Below are 23,408 nucleotides of genomic sequence, written 5' to 3' on the forward strand. Positions count from 1 at the left end.
GAATCTTGCACATTAACTATATATCATTTTTTCATATATATATATAATCTTTTTCAGGATTGTAAACATAATACAACAGGAGATCATTGTGAAAAGTGTGCTGTTGGACATCATGGAGATGCAACGCTAGGGACACCTTTTGATTGCTTGATATGTGCTTGTCCTTTACCTCTTGTTTCTAACAAGTAAGTTGTATACTTAATATTTCCATTAGTCAAGAAGTTGTAGAACTCGAGTCAGAGTAGTGGCATGCTTATTTTTATGTATAATATTACAAAAATTCATAAGTAAAGTGCATGCTGAAGGTTAAAGCAAGCTTCTGCTGAATGTGGTATTATTATTGCTAACTGAAAAGTTCAATAATAGCAACTCTTAAGAATATGGTCGAAGAACTACAACTGATTTATGATCATACTTTTTTAAATGTGAATAAATATGTTAAGAATTTTCATTGTTTATTTTTGAAGATACTTCAAATTATGGATACATTAAATATCAAATAATACTTTCGATAAAGTGGATACTTTAAAATATCTAGGGTCAATATTAACATACCAAATCCATATTTACATAGAAATTAAATGTCGACTTAAAGCAGAAAATTAGTGTTATTATTCAGTTCAAAATCTTTTGTCGTCGCGGATTCTGTCGAGGAATTTGAAGCTTAAAATATATATAAAACGATAATCATGCCTGTTGTGATGTATGGTTGCGAAACATGGTCGCTTACTATGAGGGAAGAACGCAGACTGAAAATATTTGAGAACAAGATCCTAAGACGAATATTCGGACCCAAGAGGAACGGGAATGGTGAATGGCAGAAACTTCATAACGAGGAACTACATAATTTATATCGTTTACCAAATATTGTTAGGGCCATCAAATCTAGGAGGCTCAGGTGGCCAGGTAATGTAGGCAGAATGGTAAAAAGTAGGAACGCTTTCAAAGTTTGAACTGGAAATCCAATCGAGAAACGACCATTGGGAAGAGCTAGGTGCAGATGGGAGGACAATATTAAGATGGATCAGAAATAGGAATACATAGTAGAAGCTAGATCCAGTTGGCTAAGGACGGAAGTCAATGGGAGCTTTTATGAAGTCGGCATTGAACCTCCGGGTTCCATAGGCCATAGTATTAGTTAGGTAGTTATTTTTGAGGAGAATGTGATATTAGTTACGAACCTGTGTTTAAATCTTTTTGTATTGAAACAGAAACTTACTTTCTCAGTGTCACTGGTTTCTGCTTCTTTTAAAATATTCTTTAACGCTTCTTTACTTAAATCGATTGTTTAATAATTGTGATTATATTACATTCGTAAAGTTGATTACTGATTAAACAATTAAATCCATATACGAAAATATAATGAATTTCGTTTGCTATGCAATAGTTTATTTCTCGTAAAATACAAATTAAGCCTATTTTGTTGCAATTATATAACTTTTGGACACGTTTTGTCTTTTGAACATACATATTATGAGAGAAACTGAACTACAGCATGTTGGTTAAGGCTTGCAAATTATTATTATAAACGGCTTTCAGCAAAATTCCAGAATACTACTAATATTGATCAGGGTAAGCAAAAAAGAAAGAGAAATATATAAAACATTATGGGATTGGCAAGGCCTATAAAGCAATATTATTTCGTTACAATACAGAAAGCTAAACTAATGATTGTTGTTACAGGGACCCCATCTGAACATAATCAGAAAGTGTTACACTTTCCCCATTTATGTTTGAGCAAACCTCAGCTAAAAATCTGACACAAATATATCTTACGATTTGTTGCCCATCGAAGGAGTTGGTGTCGTATGTGAACGAATCCAAAATGTGAACACCGTTGTAGCATTTCAGAAACAAATGCACTCTAGGTAGAGTTACAACAAGCAATAAATATAGTGATTTGGTTGAGTAGATTTTGAGTTTAACGTCCCTTTCAGCAACGAGGTTATATGAGACTTGGACCTACTTATTAACGTGGAATCCGAACAAGAGGAGCTCCCGTCGAAAATTGAAGCCGGGTCTCCCACGCCAAAGGCGCGCACACGCTAACCGCTTAGCCATGAAGTAGATCTAATGTAGTGATTTGGAAAATGAATTCTGAAATTCAACAAACACGTTAGATACTTTGTTATAAACTTTCAATTATTCAGATGCCAACCCATAAAAGATTTATATTAGATAATGGATACAAATAAACAATAAATGAAAAGAAACCACAACGGTGTAGCAATTATGTCAATTAGTATCTAAATATTTATAACTATTTTCCTTTCTAGTTGTTCTTATTTCGTCTAGACATGGCGATTGTAGACTAATAAATTTTATTCTCTTTTTCAGTTTTGCCTATGGATGCGAAGTAACGAATGATGGCTTAAGCATCAGTTGTGATTGTTTCCCTGGTTACTATGGTCCTCGCTGTGAATCTTGTGCTGCTGGATACTATGGGCGTCCGGAGACTCAAGGTGTTGTTTCTTATGCAATTTGTGATCGATATACTTTTTACAAATAAAAGATATGTCAATTATTAACCTTCAGGAATGTTTGCTGCTTATTAGCAGCAAAAGTGGTGTATTAATCAACTCTGCACAAACTGTTGTTGTTAAATGCATTTAAATGAATGCGCCAACGACTTTATACCATGTAGACAGTACCAGACTGGCTACTTTGGCTACTTGGCAATCGCTAAGGGCGCAAAGCCCGAAAGGCTCCGCAGGACCTGTAGGTCTTGGTCGTATTTTTGCGATCGCAAATGCTTTCTTGGTCTTTCTACCAAAAAGGTTGCGGAAGCCTAAGTTCATCTTTCCGAAAGAAGTCTTCTCGGGCCTTCCTTGCTCATATGGCCCGGTGAGCCAGTAAAACTTCGTACTTAGCAAAGACCCCCTCTAGTCTGTAACGGCTCATTACGCTTATTCGCTTGCACTGAAATAACTTAACGATTACGTTTGATTGCCTCAGTCTCATTGTAACTTGTTTTGCGATCTGTTTTTATACTATATATTTATTCGATACAGAAAATATGATTTTGGCACTTATCATGTTATGCGATTGACGTGTTTATATATCCAGGGAGCTCTTAAGGACCCGCGCCTAGGGCCCTCAATTTGGTTAGTCCGACACTGCATGTAGATGTTATTGTTCTTTTATTCCTTTGCAATTGATCTTTATTCCTTTAGATAGGGTGGCTCAGAGTTCGCACCTCTGGCACATCGAGTTCTTAGTCCAATCCCATCATTAACCCTTGTGTGTTACCGTGAAAAATACAGCATAAGAGATACTGTGGGGTCTCTTAGAGATCCCAATTAAAAATAAGTAATTATTTGGGTTTCGTACGGAAATTTTATACAGATATATTTTAAAACAATGCATTATTTCATTGCACTCCAACTCAGACTGTCATCATCGACATGATTGACATCATCGTAATCCAAAATAGAAAGGAAATACATGACGACCCCGTCACCAGGTTACAAGTGTAACTATAACCCAGAATGGTCAAGTCATGTCATCTTCTTGGAATTGTTTTTGGAAGTAAAGGGCTTTTAGCCCTTTGAAACTAGCCACTTTGTTATTCAGAAACTATTCAAGAATGTAAGCAGGTTTCAAGTTATCTATCCCTTCAAATAGTAACCTTAGGAAGAAGGAGATAAGGTTACAAACAATGTAGTTTAATGTAAGAAAGCCTCGTTTCTGCTACACACCCAACTTACTTTATTATATCAATAATGAAGTAATTTTCGAGCACAATATAGGCCTATTAGTAGTTTCTGCTATCTATTGGGCATTATGTAAACTACTAATTTTGCTTGTTTGGTAAGAACAAAGAAAAAAAGACAAATAATTGATTACTTATATGGTTATTACCTTGAGGTCCTTTTACGACCACAGTGGTAAACATTTTTTTTTTTTACATAAAAGCAAAACAACAGGAAACGATATTTTGTGTTCAATATATTAAACATACATTGGGGAGAAAATACAAAAAAAAAAAAAAAAAAAGAAAAAAAAAGAAAGAAAGAAAGAAAGAAAGAAAAAGAAAAAAAAAAGAATTTAGATACTCGCGTTCATTTAAGAGATATACTGCATATCTCTGGGGTCCCAAAAGGACCCACCGTAGTACACAAGGATTAAAAGGAAGTGTTGAGAATACTGTTCCCTTGAGTTATCTCGCGGCAGTCCTGCTTTCAGTTTTCATTCCACAATTTTTTGATAATCATTCACTTTTATTTATAGTTCATTTACTTTAATCTGTAGGCTACAATGTGAGATGTTAGATTAGAGATTTCATTTCAATTCATTTTTTGTTGCAGGAGATTACTGTAAGTCATGCGAGTGTTCAGGCAACATAAATCCAAATGATCCAGCTTCATGCGATTCTGTAACTGGTGACTGTTTGAGGTGTTTGAATAACACATATGGAGAAGCGTGTAGCCTCTGTGCACCAGGGTTCTTCGGAGATGCTGTTGTTCTTAAGGATTGTCAAAGTAAGTTGTAATATTGACAGTGAGCATGTAAACTTAGAGAATATTTACTTTTGATATACAAACAAAAACAAAATTATGTAAATTTATAGTTCTGAAAGAATACACAATGGCCGATGACAATCTAGCTGCGGTGATGAATTTACTCTATGGCCTATGGAAACCTCTGGGTTCCATAGGCCATAGAGTTAGCTAGTTATGTTGGGAGACAATGACTTTTAGTATATATAGAGCGAAATATAAGCAGGTAGTTTACTATTCAAGTTTAAAATATGCTCTTTTTATACAAGTTTTTCTTGAATATATAACACTAACAATTTGCTTTTAGTTGAACAGGAGAAATTCAAATGAAGTAGTATAAATGGAGAATTTAAATGAAGTATAATGACTTCAATAGTAATAATAATACTGTATCTGCAAACAGATCTGACATCACTATCATCAATAAAATTAACCAGGACGTAACTCTCATAGATGTGGCAGTTCCACTTGTAACATACCAAGAACTAATCATTATATCAGATACAACTTGTTCCTAAAAACACTGTAATACATTGGAACAGATAAAACGCAAAATATCTCCTAAGAAACCTATAAAAATCAATAATTCCGGACACCTGTCACATGATCAGGATGTTCTTCGGAGAAGAAATCTTATTTTAACCTGTATCTTCGTAGAGACAGCTTTAAACTCAACAGCGGTTTAAACCGATATATAGTAGTGTATATTATTATTATTATTATTATTATTATTATTATTATTATTATTATTATTATTATTAATAATAATAATAATAATAATAATAATAATAATAATAATAATAATAATAATAACCTTTATTGATATAGTACCATTTCGACCTCATATTCTATACATCACCTCTTTTATCTAATTTAGCGTGGGAGACCTGAGTTCGATTCCCGGCAGGAGTTTATGTGGTTCGGATTCCACGTTAATAAGTAGATCCTGTCTCATATAGCCTCGCTGCGGACAGGAATATTAAACCCAATATCAACTCAACTCTTTTATCTAATTGCTAACCATAATTTTTTATATGAGACTTCATTTCTTTAAACAAGCTTTGATTGATATTTCTTCTAATGTCGAGAATATTTGGATGTATATTTGCTCCTTTCAGAGACAAATTCAGTTGTAGAAAAAAATGAAATTCTGTGAAATAAAGTATAACATTAGCACTTTCCCAGAAATGTTTGAGGGAAGAAATTATTGTTAAATATATTGTTTAAAGTGCTGTACAGTTGCTTGCAAAAGTGCATATCTCACAACTGTGTGTCTTTTAGTGAATTACATTTAAATAAAATGGACAAACTATTTCGTAGTTTCCATTGACGTGGAAGCAATTTAATGCTCTATAGATTACCAAAATCCCTACTCAAATTAGGTATTTTGTTCAAATGATTAGCAAAACATACATAGTAGTGTGAACATATGCGTTTTTTCAGGCAACTGTACCTTTATTATGGATTCATGTATATCTTGATGTTATCAAATACTAAACTTTTGGTCACTAATTTTCCAAAAAATATCTTTCAATAGGTTGCAGCTGCGATGAGTGTGGTACTCAACGATGTGATAGCTTCACAGGACAGTGCGAATGTTTACCAAATGTCGTAGGGGAAAAATGTGATCGCTGTGCTTCTAAGTACTACGGTTTTAACTCATGTCAGGTACTATTAAGTATAAGTTTTATTTTGTAGTCTACTATCGTTTTTACTCGAAATTAGGTTTAATGTAATCTTTCTTACTAGTACTCTTAACAAATTTAAATTACACATCGAATCGTAATTATAAAAGAGAAGCATCTCAATCCTTTATTCTGTGCCTCAGCTAATCTATATAAATCAGAACGAAAGTGACTATGTTCGTGACTTCATAACTCTTGAACCACCCAACCGATCTCGATCAAATTTTCAAAACATAGATCAAATTTTCAAAATATAACTCTTGAACCACCCAACCGATCTCGATCAAATTTTCAAAACATAGAACAAATTCTCAAAACATAACTCTTGAACCACCCAACCGATCTCGATCAAATTTTCAAAACATAACTCTTGAACCACTCAACCGATCTCGATCAAATTTTCAAAACATAACTCTTGAACCACCCAACCGATCTCGATCAAATTTTCAAAACATAACTCTTGAACCACCCAACGATCTCGATCAAATTTGCCACATGGATGAAGTATGGGCCTAGGATGTTTTTTTATCATTTCACTTTGATGGTACAAGTTAGGGGAAGGGGAGGGAGGAGATACATAAAAACGATCGAAAATGACCGATATTAGTGCCGAATCCTTAGTTTTCGGGATCCCGGAGATGATCAATGACACTTCCGATGCCGTTTACATGTAAATTCATGCATATATATAGGGTGCGGTGGCTCAGTGGTAGAGCGTTCACCTCTGATGCTTGGGGTCCCTGGTTCGATCCCAGCTCGCGCCGTGTGGACTTTGCGGTGGACAAACACCGTGCTTGTGGGTTTTCTCGGGGTTCTCCCGTTTCCTCCCACTAACTTCATTCCACCATTTCATTCATTTCTCATAATCACCGTCTCCTTTAGCCTAACCGACATAACCGTGGGACGTAAATCTGAAAGATTTTATTTTCACACACACACACACACACACACACACACACACACATATATATATATATATATATATATATATATATATATATATATATATATATATATATATATATATATATATATATATATAAATCATCAAAAATGACAGATATTAGTACCGAATTCATGCTTTTCATGGTCACTGAGATGAACAATGACACTTTCGATGCCGTTTATATGCAAATTCAGCCTCGCAACTTAGGGGAATGGGAGGAGGAAGATATATATATATATATATACATAAATGATCGAAAATGACCGATATCATAGATCGCTTAAATAATAGTAAAAAGTGATTAACGGAACATATTACTAATTTTTCTTATTTGAGCCCAGTGAAGCGAGTAATTGACGCTAGTTCCTAATATTAAACAGTCTAAAAAGTAACAGCAATTTGTATTGCTACCTGCTTGCCTGTCTGACGCCAATAGATGGAGCTGGCGTGCAGGCAATTTGCTGATTTATTATAATGATTTAATTTCAACTTTAAAACTAGTTTTTCAATTGAATTATTTCAAAATAGTAGAATTTAGAGTTTAACATAAATATTTGTGTACTTTTACGGTAATATATTGTGGCGACTTAATTGCAACTTAAACTGTATCATTTCAGTTTAATTATATTAAAATGGGTAGTGATTATACAGAAGATAAAAGTGCTTTCCTGTTCATTATTTGGACAAGGACCTTAACAACCAAGTTTAGAGTTGAGCATTATTTATTATTTGTGAAACTGCATAGTGGTTGATGCACAAACTCGAAAATAAATAAATTACTTGAATGGAAACGAGTACAGGGTATCCGCATTTGGAAAGTCAGTGAAAGTCAGGGAAACGTCAAGGGAGTAAAATGTATCAGGGAAAGTCAAGGAAATGGCAGATTGGTCAGCAAAAGTCAGGGAAAAGTCGTCTTAGGTCCATTGTTCAGTTATTGAATTTATGAAATAGTAAGTGTAATATCGGCCTAATGCATATATTTATAAATTTACATTCTTTTGGATTAAAGAAAATTGTAAAAAGAAAGAAACAGAAGTGGAGAGAGCATAAAGCCAGCTATTGGGAAGGTAGAGACTGGGATTTCTTTCTCTAAAGGAAATTTGGAACTTTAGTCATGGAAAGTCAGGGAAAAGTGGGGGATTTTTTTCCGCCAAAATTGTGTGGACACTCTGGAGTAGAACTTTTAATTAGAGTGATTTTAATCTATAGTGTACAGCGGGCCGAAGACTTGTGCGCAACAACTCGTGGTTTTAAGGTAAAGAATCATGTTTCAGAAATATTTAAGAATAGTTCGACTAATAACCGAATAAGAACTTTATTCTATTTACATTCAAAACAACAAATGCAGTGATATGTATACATGCAAGCCACAGATCGGCTACAACTTAACATGTTCTTTGTATCACACATCAAGTTTTCTTATGAAAGTCAAACATCTTCGAGGCAGTATTGCCAGATTGGGCTACAAGTGGCGGATTTTTGGGCGACTTTTTAAGTGTCCTCGCTATCAAAATTTAAAGTTGGGCGACACACTACTTTTTGGGCTACTTTTAATTATCTACATGCTATAACTCTTAAGAATTTGCTACTCTCTTATTTTCATATAACTAACTAACTAACTCTATGGCCTATGGAACCCGGAGGTTCAGTGCCGCGTTCACAAAAGCTCTCCACTGACTTCTATCCTTAGCTAATTGGATCCAGTTTCTACTTTGTATTCCTATCTCTTCGAGATCCATCTTGATATTATCCTCCCATCTGCGCCTAGGTCTTCCTAATGGTCGTTTTCCTATGGGTCTTCCAGTCAAGACTTTGAAAGCGTTTCTACTTTCTTCCATTCTGGCTACATGACCTGCCCACCTAAGCCTCCTAGACTTGACGACCCTAACAATGTTGGGTAAACCGTATAAACTATGTAGTTCCTCGTTATGAAGTTTCCGCCATTCCCCTTTCTCGTTCCTCTTGGGTCCGAATATTCTTCTCAGGATCCTGTTCTCAAATACTTTCAGTCTATGTTCTTCCCTCAGAGTAAGCGACCATGTTTCGCAACCATACAGAACAACAGGCATGATTATCGTTTTATATATTCTAAGCTTCAAATTCTTCGACAGAATTCGCGACGACAAGAGATTTTGAACCGAATAGTAACACGAATTCCCTGCTTTTAGTCGACATTTAATTTCTTCGTGAATATGATTTTCGTATGTTAATATTGATCCTAAATATTTGAAAGTATCCACTTTATCAAAAGTATTATTTAATATTTTAACGCCTCCACAATTTGCCGTATTACGGTCCCGACGCACTTCCATGTATTTAGTTTTCTCTGCATTTACTTCTAAACCCATGTCCCTGCAAGCGTTTAATAAGATCTCTGCATTTATTTCTACTTTTCTCCTATCATCCCCTATTAAATTTACATCATCAGCATATGCCATAACCTGGTGAATACCGTTCAACTGTAGGCCCTGGTTGCTATCTTTGATTTTCCTTATGGCGTATTCCAGCACAAAGTTAAATAATAATGGCGACAACGCATCTCCTTGTTTCAGGCCATTTTCGACGTGAAAGCTCGTGGAGAAAAATTTTCCTACCCGGACTTTACTTTGGGATTCACTTAAACATATCTTAATTAATCTAATTAGCTTTCTCGGTATTCCAAGTTCTGTAAGAACGTTGTATAATGTTTCTCTCCTAACCGAGTCGTAAGCCTTTCTAAAATCAATAAATAGTTGATGTACCGGGGTATTGTATTCCCACTTCTTTTCGAGTATTTGGCGAATGGTAAATATTTGGTCGATAGTTGATCGATTTCGTCTAAATCCGCACTGATAATCTCCAATAATTTCATCTGCGTATGGGGTCAATCTTGCTAATAGAATATTTGAAAGGATTTTATAGGATGTTGACAGAAGAGAAATGCCTCGATAATTATTACAGTCAGTTTTGTCGCCTTTCTTGTGAATTGGAACAATGATTGATTCTTTCCACTCTTGTGGCAATTCTTCCTTGTTCCAGATAAGGAGAATGAGTTTGTGTATCTTGTTCCACAATTTTTCGCCTCCAGCTAAAATTAACTCAGCCGGAATTTCATCTACAGCCGGAGATTTGTGTTTCTTTAATTTCTTTATAGCGGCTTCTACTTCTATTCGATTGGGTTCTGGAATATACGGTTCTGCGGTGTGTATCTCCTTTTCTCCACGCACATTAGTTTTTGGCTGCGTGTTCAGCAAATCGTCAAAGAAATCTTTCCATCTATTTAAGAGGCTATCCGTATCAGTGAGAACTGTTCCGTCAGCTTTCTTTAACATATAAGCACGAGGTTGATAGCCTTTCTTAAATTCGCTGATCCCCTTATACATGTCCCGAATATTTTTATTTTTACTATTATCTTCAAGTTCCTTAATTTTAGCTTTCAAAAAATCGCGTTTCTTTGTTCTAAAAGTTTTGGAAGTTTCCCGCCTGATATCTGCGAAATTTTCTGTAGTTATTTCATTCGGATTTTGTAGCCACCGTAATTTTGCCTGTTTTCTCTTCTCTACTAGTTTAATGCATTCTTGGTCGAACCATGGTTTGTTCCTACGTATTTCCGCGTGTCCCAATTTTTCTATTGCTGAACTTTTAATGCTATCTCTAATTTCAATCCAAGTATCCTCAACACTAGTGCAATCCGAGTCTTCTAAAACCGAGAATCTATTCGAAACTTCAATCTGGTATTTCTCTCTTACCTGGCTCTCTTCTAATTTCTTTAAATTAAATCTCTCCGTTTTCGGACATTGAATATTACGTTTATTGAGCGATAATCTCTCCCGTATTATCGCTACTACCAGGTAGTGATCAGTGTCACAATCAGCCCCTCTAAACGACCGGACGTCAATTATGCTAGATTGCCTTCTTCTATCTACTAAAACGTGATCAATTTGATTATGTGTTTTTCCGTCTGGTGATGTCCAAGTGTATTTATGAACGTCGCGATGTGGGAATTTTGTACTCTTCACGATTAGGTTTTTGGATGTTGCAAAGTTCACGAGTCTAACACCGTTGTCATTACTTTCCTTATGCAAACTTTCGTTTCCTATAATCGGTTTGAAAATATCCTCTCGTCCTACCTTCGCATTGAAATCCCCTAATAGAATCTTCATATGGTATCGCGGGAGTTGGTCAAATATCCGTTCCACTTCTTCGTAAAAACTATCTTTTATATCGTCACCCTTATCTTCAGTTGGAGCATGTACATTTAAAACAATAATATCACACCACCGTCCCTTGAGAGTAATAAAAGAAAGTCTGTCAGTAACAAATTCAACCCGTTTAATTGCTGGTAATATTCGTTTGTGAACGAAAAACCCTGTTCCTAACTGGTGATTTTTATTGCCTTCCCCGTAAAAGAACGTAAAATTTCCGGAATTCTCAGATCCATTTCCTTCCCACCTAACTTCCTGAACTCCTACTAGATCCATCCTGTATTTCTCTAACTCATTCGTTACAGATTTTAACGCGCCTGCCCTATAAAGACTTCTAATATTCCATGTTCCAAATCTCATGTCCATTTTCTTTTGCTGAGGTCGTGCCAAGTTATCAGTCCTTGTCCGAGGCTTTTGTGAATGTTTCTGAACAAGTACCTTTTTTTATAGGATGAGGGTGTTAGCCTTACCCAAACCCCCAAGCTGGAGGACCACTCCTAGTCGTCTGTCCGCGACTGCTTATTCAGTATATTCGCAGCTAACCTCTATATCTAGAGGCCTTCTCCTCGATCCGCAACCTGAGGACGCGCCATGCCGTGGTGACAGGAACCCACGTTATACTTTATTTTCATATATGAAGTCGCAAATTATTAGTTTTATATAATACAATAAAAGTTTTCTTTGTTGAGTATTGTATTTACAATGAAAAATACTTTTACTAAAAATTACATGTTCGATACTAGCTTAATTCTTGGTTTAGTACCTTTTGATTTCCAGATGTAACAATACTAGATTTTCATTGAGTTTGAGCTGTTGCAGTATCAGTGACCGTGTTGCTGTCTCGATTAATGCTTTGGCCTAATATTTGTATGGAGCTGTGTAAACGTAAACATCGGAAATTTAATTATGTTGCTGTATTATCCATATTAACATAATGAGTACGTGGAGTTTCAATGAAAACTTCCAAAACCATGGTTCTCAGATAAAGAATTTAGCAAATGAATTAAAGAAGTGAGGAATTACAGTTAAAAAGCATACTGTAAACGTTGTAAGGAGTATTTCAGAGCCAACAAAATTGACTTAACCAAACATGTCTCCTTGGAAATCAGAAAGGCCATCTATTTTATACTATCACCATCTGCCCAGTTCACTGCGCACTGCAGTTCTGCTGATCATGATGTAGTGACGTAGTGTGGAGTTTACCGTAATACACCACAGACAACAGTCCGAAACTGCGGTCGTCGCCTGACCATTGCCAACCTGGACATCTGACGTATTTCCAACTTCAGGTGTGTTTCCATTAAATCAACAAGGAGATATATATATTTGAGCTACAAATAGTTCAAATCTGCTACTTTTCGAGCACAATCTCGCTAATTACTTTTGAATCTTGAGATTTGGCAACACTGCTTCGAGGTATCCACAAACAAAATAGAAGCAGACGGCCACTTAACCTAACCATGTTACATACTTTTCATTAAGTTTTGGACACACTTGTGATAACTTGTACGTTATTACAGTTGGAGGTCCGTCTAAACTGTTATTTTACAGTAATTACTAATAAGTTTCCTGATTTGTGCAACTGTTGTAGGACATATTTTATCAATGTTAACATATACACTATTTGGAACTGAGCCTATTTATTTATATAAGCTTTAGTTGTTTTGGTAACCACATTGAAGAATATTTACTGTGATACGCACAAGGATCATGAAAGAACTTCAAATTCGACCCTAAAGTTTAAACACTGAGTGCAAAGGCCAAGTGTAAGCAAAGGATACTTATTATTACATATAAAATAAGACAAAACAGATAGGTGAAGAGGATACTATTGCCTATAGAAATGTAAAAGGTTTGCATATGAAACGAAATATTGCACCTTGTGGTAGGAACAAAAGATTCCTGAAAAGCATTATGCCCAGAATCTAATGACTAGAAACAATTGTTCTTATTATTCAGGAACTTTGGACCGAACGTAATAATGGGGGACACCATTATAGAGAGTTACCGAATTTAATTTATGTTCATTAATTTTAAATTAAGGAAAATTATTCAGATACTTTAATTTCTGTTTTATTGCTTGATTTGTCAACACACTGAATTTAAACTCACTGTATTCTTATGCTTTAGTAATATTATGAAATGAAATTTATAAATGTTTATTATTATTTCTGTAGGGTTGTTCAGCATGCAACTGTAGCATTGCATCTGAAAGTTCCCAGTGTGATGACAACTCAGGTCAATGTCGATGCAAACCTGGTGTTACTGGTAGAACATGCGACAGATGTATCGCAGGATATTGGGATTATGGACCTGACGGATGTATTAGTAAGTAAACATGGATACAGTATTGTTTATAATGATATATACAGGGTGTCTCAACAATCCCCTAACATACGGTAACTCCGTTCAGAGTTACAACAAAATTTAAGAGGGGAAACCGTTTCCAAATCTGATGTTTTCAATCTAAAGTAAAGATTTTTTTTTAATCGAACGAGGCGTTTGGGCTGTACTGTTTGAAATGAGGGCTGGCCATCGACACGTTAGCGTAAAAGACAGTAACTTCATTCATTTATGTTGTAGGCCCAGGTAAATGGCAACGTTGCATTTTCATTTAACATTGGGCGCATAAAGAGTGTACAGACTAAACGGCTCGTCCGATTTAAAAAAAAAAAATCCTTTATTTTAGATTGAAAACATTATATTTGGAGATGGTTTCCCCTCTTACATTTAGTTGTAACTCTGATAATAACAGAGTTACCCTATGTCAGGAGACTTTTGAGACATTGTATAATATTAGCAGCAGGTACGGGTACGGTTATTTCCTATTGCGTGTAAAGCAAACTTAGTTATACCACTCATAGCATCATACTGGCGGGCTTAATTGTAAATGGTGTTGGTTGTTCTACGTTTAGTGGAAGGACGCTGAATAAGCACGGAGCGTCATGGAGGTATAAGGTTTTTTTTTCGTATAAGGTTAAATATTTCAGATAGTGTATTTATATAAATTTTTAAGGTGTAGAGCATAATGATGGATTTAGAATGTGTATTGAGACGATTGGTTTTCTGTTAGATTTTTTATTGGAGAATATTATACATTACAATGTCTGAAGAAGTTATAAACCCATGATATTTGAAATAAACTGGCTTGAACGGTTGGCTAGAACCAGGTACAAATTGGTGTATGTAGAGGAAGAAGCAATTTAATTTCAGAGAGGCAATGCAGGGCCAAACTCAAAATTATTGACCAAAATTTCCATTTAAATTTATACCACATGCATCCTGATAATGATAGGCAAACGTCTCAGTCCCTTGTGTCACTCCTAATAGTAAACAGCCGTACTAATAAATATCGCTTCCTGCGGTATTGCATTCCTACTTGACTCTAAATAAAATGAATGTTGGTAGGTGCCATCACTTCTTAAAGATTTAAATCAACTCAATGTTATGTATAACAAAATCCTTGAATAATTGCATAAATATTGTATGGAGTTTCGATAGCCTATAATATACAACGGTCCGAAGGCTTGTGAGGAACAACTTGTTTAAATAATGAGTCGATACGCTGTTGCTCTGTATTCAACGACCATTTCAGTGTCACTAATCATTAATAACTTAACTATTTGCACGTAAATATAACTTTGTTGCATAAACTTAGTGACTGTAATGTTTTAATTATATATGCCAGACAAAACATAAATTACATTCTGATATTAGGAGTGATGATCAGAAAGTAAAATTATAAAGCCTCCAGTGAAACCTGTATATATTATTTCATACAACCAATACAGCGAACAGAAAGTACATACAAAAAGTTATTTTTCGACACAGTATATATCAGTTGAGGCATTTGTCGCATCGTGGGATGAATTTGAAGATTTCCTCGTGATAAAAGTTCTGTCCTTGCGTACTCAACTTTCTTGTCACGCGTGTTTCACCTCCTCGTCTGAAGTAAAGTGACGGCATCCGAGGTGCTCCTTCAAGTGCAGGAACAGATAAAAGTCGCTTGGAGCAAGGTCCGGGCTGTACGGAGGGTGGTCGATGATGTTCCAGCGAAACTGCTTCAACCGCGTGGTGGTCTTCTGGGCTGTTTGCCGGCGTGCGTTCTCTTGAAGGAAGATGACACCCTTGGTGAAAAGTTCTGGCCGTTTCCTCCTGATTGCTCCGCCCAATCGTGTCAAGATCTCACAGTATCAGTGAATTTCAGCCACGGTTACATGTTTTTTTCCACGGAAATCGAATAATTGAGCGAACTTCTTTGCGAGAGCACTTTTCCAAACGAGTCGCCATTTGTGTTTACCTACAACTAGCGTCCTAGGGGGCGGGTGGCTGAAATTCTGCACAGTTGCCAACTCTATGTATTAAAATTACCGCACACTCCTGATTCCTTTATAACAGACGAAACTCCAGAAATATCTTCCTTGTAACCTTAGTTTCCGATCTTCCCTCGTAATGTAAGTCTTGTGAAGAACAGTCCTACAAATTAATCCTGAAAGTACTCGCCGTACTTTCTGTATCCTGTTCCTTTTGCTGACTGCTGCCAACACTGTCAAAACATAGGTAAGGAAAATGTTTCAGTGGGGATAGAAAGAGTGTGAATTAATGACAAATAATAAGAACAAACATTAACATGTTACGCTTCTCAAAACTCCTTCAGGGTTTACAGTATACAAATCTTAAATTCTTGTTCTTTTTTTCTGTGGTTGTTAACGAGGTGAATGTGTAAATTATGTTATTCTAACTTCTGAGCAGACTGTTCATGTTTTCATTTAATTCTAATTCCATCGTTCGAGTGAAAAAGTTCTCGTATGAGACTTTTTAAGAACGATGGAGTTTCTTTGAGCACTTCCACTTCTTAGTTTTTATGTTTTGTATTCCTCAGGTGTTTTGAACAACCTGATGTTAGGACATTTTTCAACTTGGCATCACGAAAACGTTCGTTCAGTCTTGATGTTCCTTTCTGTCACGTTCTTTGTTTGTTATTTTATTTTTAATTATTTTACGGGCCATTTTCTTGCCTCCTTCCAGATCTTTGTGTATTCTTTACAGAATTTACTTCAAAGTTTACCATTCTGTGTCTGAGTTTTTCCTTACGCTCTTTCTTTTATTTTCGTGTTCTCTATTTTTCGCACCTCCATTTTTTCCTTCATAATTTATTTTTCTTCTGCACTACCCGCTTATTGTTTTGCTGCACTATGCTGTACTTTTCTGTGACTTTATCCTATTTTTTTCCTCCTCTCGAACTGTTTCCTCTTTCTTTTCTTACATACTTTTAAGAAGATTTTTTTCTGTTTTTGTAACCAATTGTCTTAAATCTTCTATTACACGTGTCTAAAGCCTGTTTTATTTCTGAAATTATATTTATTTAATCTACTAATGGCGTGCTAGCTCGGTCGTAGCTTCACTCTTCTTGTTATCCCCTACAGAGAAATATTGCCCAACGTTTCGTGCCCAGACTTCGGGTACCTGTTTCAGCCATGGTTCTTTATTTCTTATTCAGATCATGTCCCTATATTTGATAATGCTGAATTTGACTCGTTTAGTGATTGGCACTAAGTACAAATCTTTAAGTTTTACGTCCCAGGGTTATGTCGGCTAGGCTAAAGGAGACGGTGATGATGAAAATTTAATGAAATGATGGAAAGAGGGAAACGGGAGGACCTCGATGAAACCCACGTAACGGTGTTTGTCCACCACAAAGTTCACTTGGCGCGAGCTGGGATCGAATCAGGGATCCCTTTCACCAAAGGGGAACGCTCTACCACCAAGCCTAGAAAAGCTGAAATCACTCAACTTGAAATGTAAATGTCATTGTACTGCTTGAAGGCATCGAGGTGTTTCCAATACTGCTAGCTAAAGGCTATATTTTATAATGTGTTCTCGTAGAGCAAATTCTGTTTCTTAACACTTAATTTGCGTTTAATTTGCACTGTATTTAATCTTCTGCAGTGATGATAGTTAGACCAGAACTATCAGCTTTCTTATATGAGTATCTATTTTCTGTAACAACATTCGCCTATTCTTTCATATATCATAGTTTTATCTGACACTATTTACTCAAATCTTTTCAGGCTGCGAATGTAATGTTGAATATTCAGTAGGATTTACATGCAATCCAAATACTGGACAGTGTGAGTGTTTGCCTGGTGTCATTGGCGATAAGTGCGAGCTTTGTCCATACCGTTGGGTTTTCGTTCCGGAAGAAGGCTGCATAGAATGTGAGAGCTGTATCCACGATCTACTAGATGTGACGGATGAACTAAGAAGCCTTCTGGATCCAGTTGTGATAGAATTTGAGGTAAAAATATAATTGTATGTTTCTGTGTTCATTGCTTTAATATTTAACATTTAGGTTGAAAAAAAAATACACGTATCATATCATGGGTACAATCGAAACTTACCTTTTGTGCACATTCTGACTCATAAGATTTCAGACCAGTGTTTAGCTAGGATCTTTTGTATGTGGAGAAAATGGGATCAAAATCTGATGAGGTATAAATCAAGGCTTCAATGTTCATCTAAAGTATAAAAGTATCTTATAGCGCATTGCTACAGTGGATTATATGAATTACAAATTTAAAAAGTGGTTTGAAAATTTTGTACTTCAGTGCGGATAAGACACTCCTATTACCGATAGGCGTGTGTGATGAGAAGGAGGTGACATGTACAGGCTATAAAAAATGACCAATATTGATATCGAATTCATAGTTTCTGGGGTCATTGACATGAATAGTGACACCCCAGATACCGTTTAAATCCAAATTCATCCGCCACATGCATGAAGACAAAAAGAATGAAAAATAACATGAATAAAGTGTTGGAAAATAAAATGTTCAAAATTACCAAGGTTAGTGTTGAATCCTTAGTTCTGAGGTCACTACGATGATTGGTGACAGTCCTAATGGAATTTAAGCCTAAATTTAGTCAATCTCGGGCATGCCAGCTGGCTCAGAAATTGACAGCTATAATACCAAAGGCGTAGTTTGTCGTTATTTACTCTACTCAGTTCTTTATTTTCTAACGATGTATGTGTGTGCGAGTGTGTTTGTTTTTGTACATATGTTCCAGCATAAATTTGGAACGCTTAGAGCAATTTCAACCAAACTTAATGTTAGGGTGAGACACTTTTAGCACGGCGAGGAGTGGAATAGAAAAGAGGTGGTATGTAAAAAAGATCGAAAACGACCGATATTAGTGTCGAATTCGTAATGTTTGGGATCGCTGAGATAAAAGTGACTTCCAATGCCAAGCTCAACTTTCATCGGCATAGGAGTGAGAAGGGATGAAAACTAAAATGTCGAAAATGAACGAAATTAGTGTTAAATTCATAGGTTTCGGGGTAAAGAAAAAACGGCTGCCCCTTCTGGATGACTTTTAGAACATAGTACACATCTCAAACTGGGATTTTGCCATGCTACTTAGATTAAAATCTTATTTTAGGGAGTGTTAAGGTGTTTGAAAATTTATGCCAAGTGTATAGTATCTAATAGATTTTTGTAATTACATTTTTACTGTAATGCTTCCTAAGGGGGAAGGAGATTATAATATTTTCATAAACCTATTCTCACCGTGCAGAGAACGTGTATTTCAGGTGGCGAAATAGTAAAAGTATCATCCACTGAAAAAAAAAGCAGGTAACTTATATGCACTGTCGCTAAATATTTTATCAAATAAGAAGAAGTTGAGAGAAAAATGTTAAAGAACGAAAAGTAGTTGTAAAACGTGATAGAGTTTCAAGTTAAAAACAGATAGGGTTTAGTGGAAAAAGATTTCCACTACCACTTTGAACACAAGAGCTCTGTCACGTGACTGGATTCCTATATGAAGCTGAGCTGGAAACTTCATAGCTACTTCCCTGTTCTTTAGTTTTCCTTTTCTTCCTATATTTGTCTCTATCTCACATCAGTTCCACTTCTCCTATCTGTCGATCTGATAAAGTCAACAGCGAAAATGCTCATACTTATTATAGATTCTATTGTACTTTGTCAATACTTTTAACGTCTTTGATCTTCCATTTAGTTACCTCAGTATTTCTTTGGTCCAGTTATGTACATGTTATGAACATTCAGTTTTGGTTTTCTTTGCTGTTTTATTTATTTATTTATTTTTCCAATAACAGAATACTATTAATTTATAATGTTTTATAGTTACAGTAAAGGTACTGTAGTAAGTGACGAAGTGATGAACTTTATGTTCCGTTGTTTCTATACGTATATTGAAAAATATTCAAAAGACGGAAAAGTGCTTACATAAGTAATTTTTTTTTTCTTTCTTTCAGACTGTTGCCGTTAGTTACTTCACAACTCAAAGGCTTATTTATTTTAACGATACAGCAAATGAATTATATCCTAAAGTAATCATACTGGATCCTTTAGGAGTGGATTTGGGACCTACACAGCAAGAATTACAAAGTTTGGAGCAAGAATCTAGGAGTCTAAATCGACAGGTAACGATTCTATATTTTTGTTGTGAATTTTGCATATACACTTTACTCAAAAACAACTGTATCCTATCTCTTTACTTCCATATTCCCTAAAACAATTCAGTATTTTTGGATTCAAAGATATAAAACAACCAAAAAAAAAGTTTATTTTCGCTGATAGATAAAGATAGACTTTGTAGCGCTGATGGGTAAAGATAGGATTTCTAGGGAGAGTTAAGTAGCAAGTATGTTTTAAGTAGAACTATACATGTCCTTTGAATGGTCAAAATAAGATGCATTTAATGTAACATTTCCCTCTCTCTGTAACTTTCTCGTACTGAAACCCAAAGAAGAAAGAAATATTTTGAGAAAGAGAATTCAAGTAAAATAGCATAATAATGATTATATAAAGTAATAAGGTGACATAAACTTAGTAATAAAAGATGTGTGTATGTACACAAACTGGTTGTTGGGGACCATGGTGCCTCATTGACAAAGCGTTTACTTCTGGTTCGTAGACTCCCTATTTCGATCCCAGCACGCACTAACTGAGCTTTGTGTGAACAAACACCATGTGTTTGTTTTTTCTTGTAGTTCTGTTTCCTCCCACTTTATTCTACCATTTCGTTCACTATCTTCTCTTCACCGTTTTCTTTAACCTCGAAGCATAATTGTGGGACGTTAAACAAACAAAACAAAGTGGAATAAATAGTGAATTATTTTTATGAAAGAAAGTACTACATAAAATAACATATCTCCTGACCTGGTAAACGAAAAGGTAACCTAAACTTACTTTTGGTCCTGGAAAAAGTAGGAAAAGCTTGATATTAACAAAATTGACTAGAATTTAACCTGAACGTGTGGAGTTTATCCCAATCCGGAAATTTCTTGAAGTTACAATGACTACAGTCTCCTTTAAATATCTTGTCTTTCTCTCTCCCTATTGCTGTATACATATACAGGACTTTACAATTTTGTAACCTCATATTGATTTTTTTCATTTATCTTACAGACATAGTTTGATGTCATTTTGTAGCAAAATACATCAAGTTTTGACTCACGTAGAACACTAGTTCAGAAACAAGTCACTGGAAGCGCTAGCGGCAATTGCAGCAAAGATGGTTGCCTTTACTGTTCTCGAGCGTGCTAGCTGTTTGTTTTGGTTTGAAGAATCCAAGTCTGTGACAACTCTGCAACGTAATTTTCGTACAAAGTAGGACAAAGATTCTACCAGTATGCCTACTATTTATGAGTGGCATAAGTGTTTTATTAAAACTGGATGTTCGGTAAGACACAAACAAATCTCCGGGTCGTCGCCGAACTTCTAAAGACTTTATATAGCAAGTGAGACCTCAGGTAGGATCTGTGCCGCATTACAATGAAAGCCACATTGAGCCTCTTTAGGTATAAGGTTTAAAAAAAATGATGTATTTTGCTACAAAATGACACCAAAACCATGTCTGTAAGATAAATAAATAAATCAATATGAGTTTTCAAAGGTGTAAAGTTGTTTTTGGTACACCTTTTATAATCCTGACATAAGTAAAACCCTCTGCTATGAACTACGGAAATTTCAACCCTACGTGGCATGATATCCATTAAGTCATTGAAACATTCTGTGACAGGTGGTATCATTCGTAATAGAGCCTGAAGTAACTGTAGTTTCATTGCGAATTTGTATATCCGTTTGTGTAAATTTAGGTATAAGAGATGCCAAACATTTCTATAGGACTCAAGTCCGGGTATTGTCGGGATGATTGGCTTTGAATTCTTCTGAGTTTTTATTATTTTTTTCTTTCAGACTGAATATGTGTACGAAAATGGATTAGAAGCTGCTGATAGTGGAGATAGAGTATACAACCATGCTCTGGAAGTAGAAGAAGCAATCAGACAAGCATCCATGGAAGCAAATGATGTTGTTGGAGAGGTTGCAGCTTTAGCTTTGAGTTTAGATGAGGGAACAGGTTAGTATGCAGGAATTTTCCTTTTAGCCATTCGAAGGACTACTAAAATCCTCTATCGTCTCACCAAAGAAGCACGTAACTTACCCTTATTTGACACTTAATTTAAGGCGTTTTCTCGCCTACCTAAGCTTGAGCACTTTTTGCCTATATAGTCTTTTTTAGTCCTCCATGTCTTCCCAGATTAAAGTCCCTATTTATTTTTTTTTCATTTTTTAGCGCTGCCAGATACTTGAAGTACGAAATATAGGAAAGAAAGTACTTTTTGGATCAAAAGGTCCAATATATTTCAGTCAAAAATTTTCTTCTAGCCCTTATATCTGGAGAACTACATATAGTGTGGCCAAACTCAAACTATCACTTAATTCAGTATGATGTGCTTATTCCATAAGAAATACGAAAACTCGATTTAGGGTCGTTCAAAAATTTTGTGGCACATGATCCAAAAACTAATTTTATTGGTCAAGATCGCCATCTTTTGATGCACTTTTTTTTTTTTTTTGGATCATTCCTAAAATTCTTGGCCAAGATCGCAATCTTTTGATCCATTTTTTGATCATTCCTAAAAGTTTTGTTCTGCTAAATATGGATAGTCTATATGGAGCATACTTCAGTAGTGGGGTACTCACCTCTAGGTCCCTAGTTCAATTCGAGGTTGAGAGCTTTCTCGTGGATATTTGGTTAGGGTACACACCGACGTGGGAGACGAAGGTTCCATTTCCAGTGGGAGCTCATGTGGTTGGGATCCCACATTGAGCTGTAAGTTCTTGTTTCATATAACTTTGATGCTAAAAGGGGCATGTTACGTTTCTTAGGTTAAATAAAAGAAACGATTCGGATAGAATGTTTGATGGTGTATTCTCTTTTAGGTATGATTTCCAATTAAAGAGGTAATTTTCAACTAAACAAGAATAACAAAATTTATTTAATCTAATATAAATAAAATAAAAAGTTTGTTTATTTGTTTGTTTGTTTGTCTGCCTGTGTGCGGCTTGGGGACTAGACGAGTGGACCGAGAGTTACCAAATTTTGGTTAGGGGTACCTTGGTTCAAGCCCCAGATCAAGACGAAGCGTTTTTTTAAAATTTCGAACCAGGGGATCTCAGGGAGCATTTACCGGGACCGGCCTGGAGTCTGGGCTGAAAGTTACCAAAATTTGGTCGCGGGTACCTTAGTCCAGGCCCCAGGCCAAGACGAAGTGTTCATTTTCAAAATTCGAACCAAGGGGCTCTCAGAGGGGCGTTTACCGGGACATGTAAAAGTAGTAGAAAATAATCGATACTAGTGTCGAATTCATAGTTTTTGCGGTCGCTGAGATCAATGGTGAAACTTTGATGGTATTCACCCCATTCGGCTGCGGGTCTGGGATCACCGGGGGGGGGGGGGATACCGAGACATGAAAAAATAGCCCAGAATGACCGATATTAGTGTCAAATCCAGTTTTCGCGGTCGCTGAAATGAATGGTGATATTCCCACAGGCGCTGATTACCAAATACAGCCCCCATGCGAAGAATGGGTATATTCAGCTAGTATTAAATAAAAATAGGCATTAACAAATAACGAAACGAAACTACTTCTCAAGTCCAAATAGTAACAACAGTTGGCGTACGCGCCTTTCGCGTAGGAGACCCATATTCTATTTCCTCATGTGGTTCGGATTCCACGCTAATCAGTAGCTCCCGCCTCATATAGGCTCGCTGTTGAAAGGGA

The 23,408-nt window shown here is 35.9% G+C and overlaps 1 protein-coding gene across 1 annotated transcript in view; it reads left to right on the forward strand.

The window, feature by feature from the left end:
* Window positions 1-23,408, forward strand: part of LanA (laminin subunit alpha) — a 402,631-nt gene that overhangs the window by 231,695 nt on the left and 147,528 nt on the right. Inside the window, exons 30-37 of the mRNA XM_081744326.1 lie at window positions 58-185; window positions 2,338-2,462; window positions 4,308-4,481; window positions 6,037-6,167; window positions 13,492-13,642; window positions 17,386-17,612; window positions 19,593-19,760; window positions 21,538-21,700. Of these exons, the coding sequence (XP_081600452.1) occupies window positions 58-185; window positions 2,338-2,462; window positions 4,308-4,481; window positions 6,037-6,167; window positions 13,492-13,642; window positions 17,386-17,612; window positions 19,593-19,760; window positions 21,538-21,700 (1,267 nt within the window). The remainder of the gene's footprint in view (window positions 1-57; window positions 186-2,337; window positions 2,463-4,307; window positions 4,482-6,036; window positions 6,168-13,491; window positions 13,643-17,385; window positions 17,613-19,592; window positions 19,761-21,537; window positions 21,701-23,408) is intronic.

This window comes from Thermobia domestica, chromosome 17, assembly GCF_964235325.1.
Source record: "Thermobia domestica chromosome 17, izTheDome1.hap1.1, whole genome shotgun sequence".
Lineage (NCBI taxonomy): Eukaryota > Metazoa > Arthropoda > Insecta > Zygentoma > Lepismatidae > Thermobia > Thermobia domestica.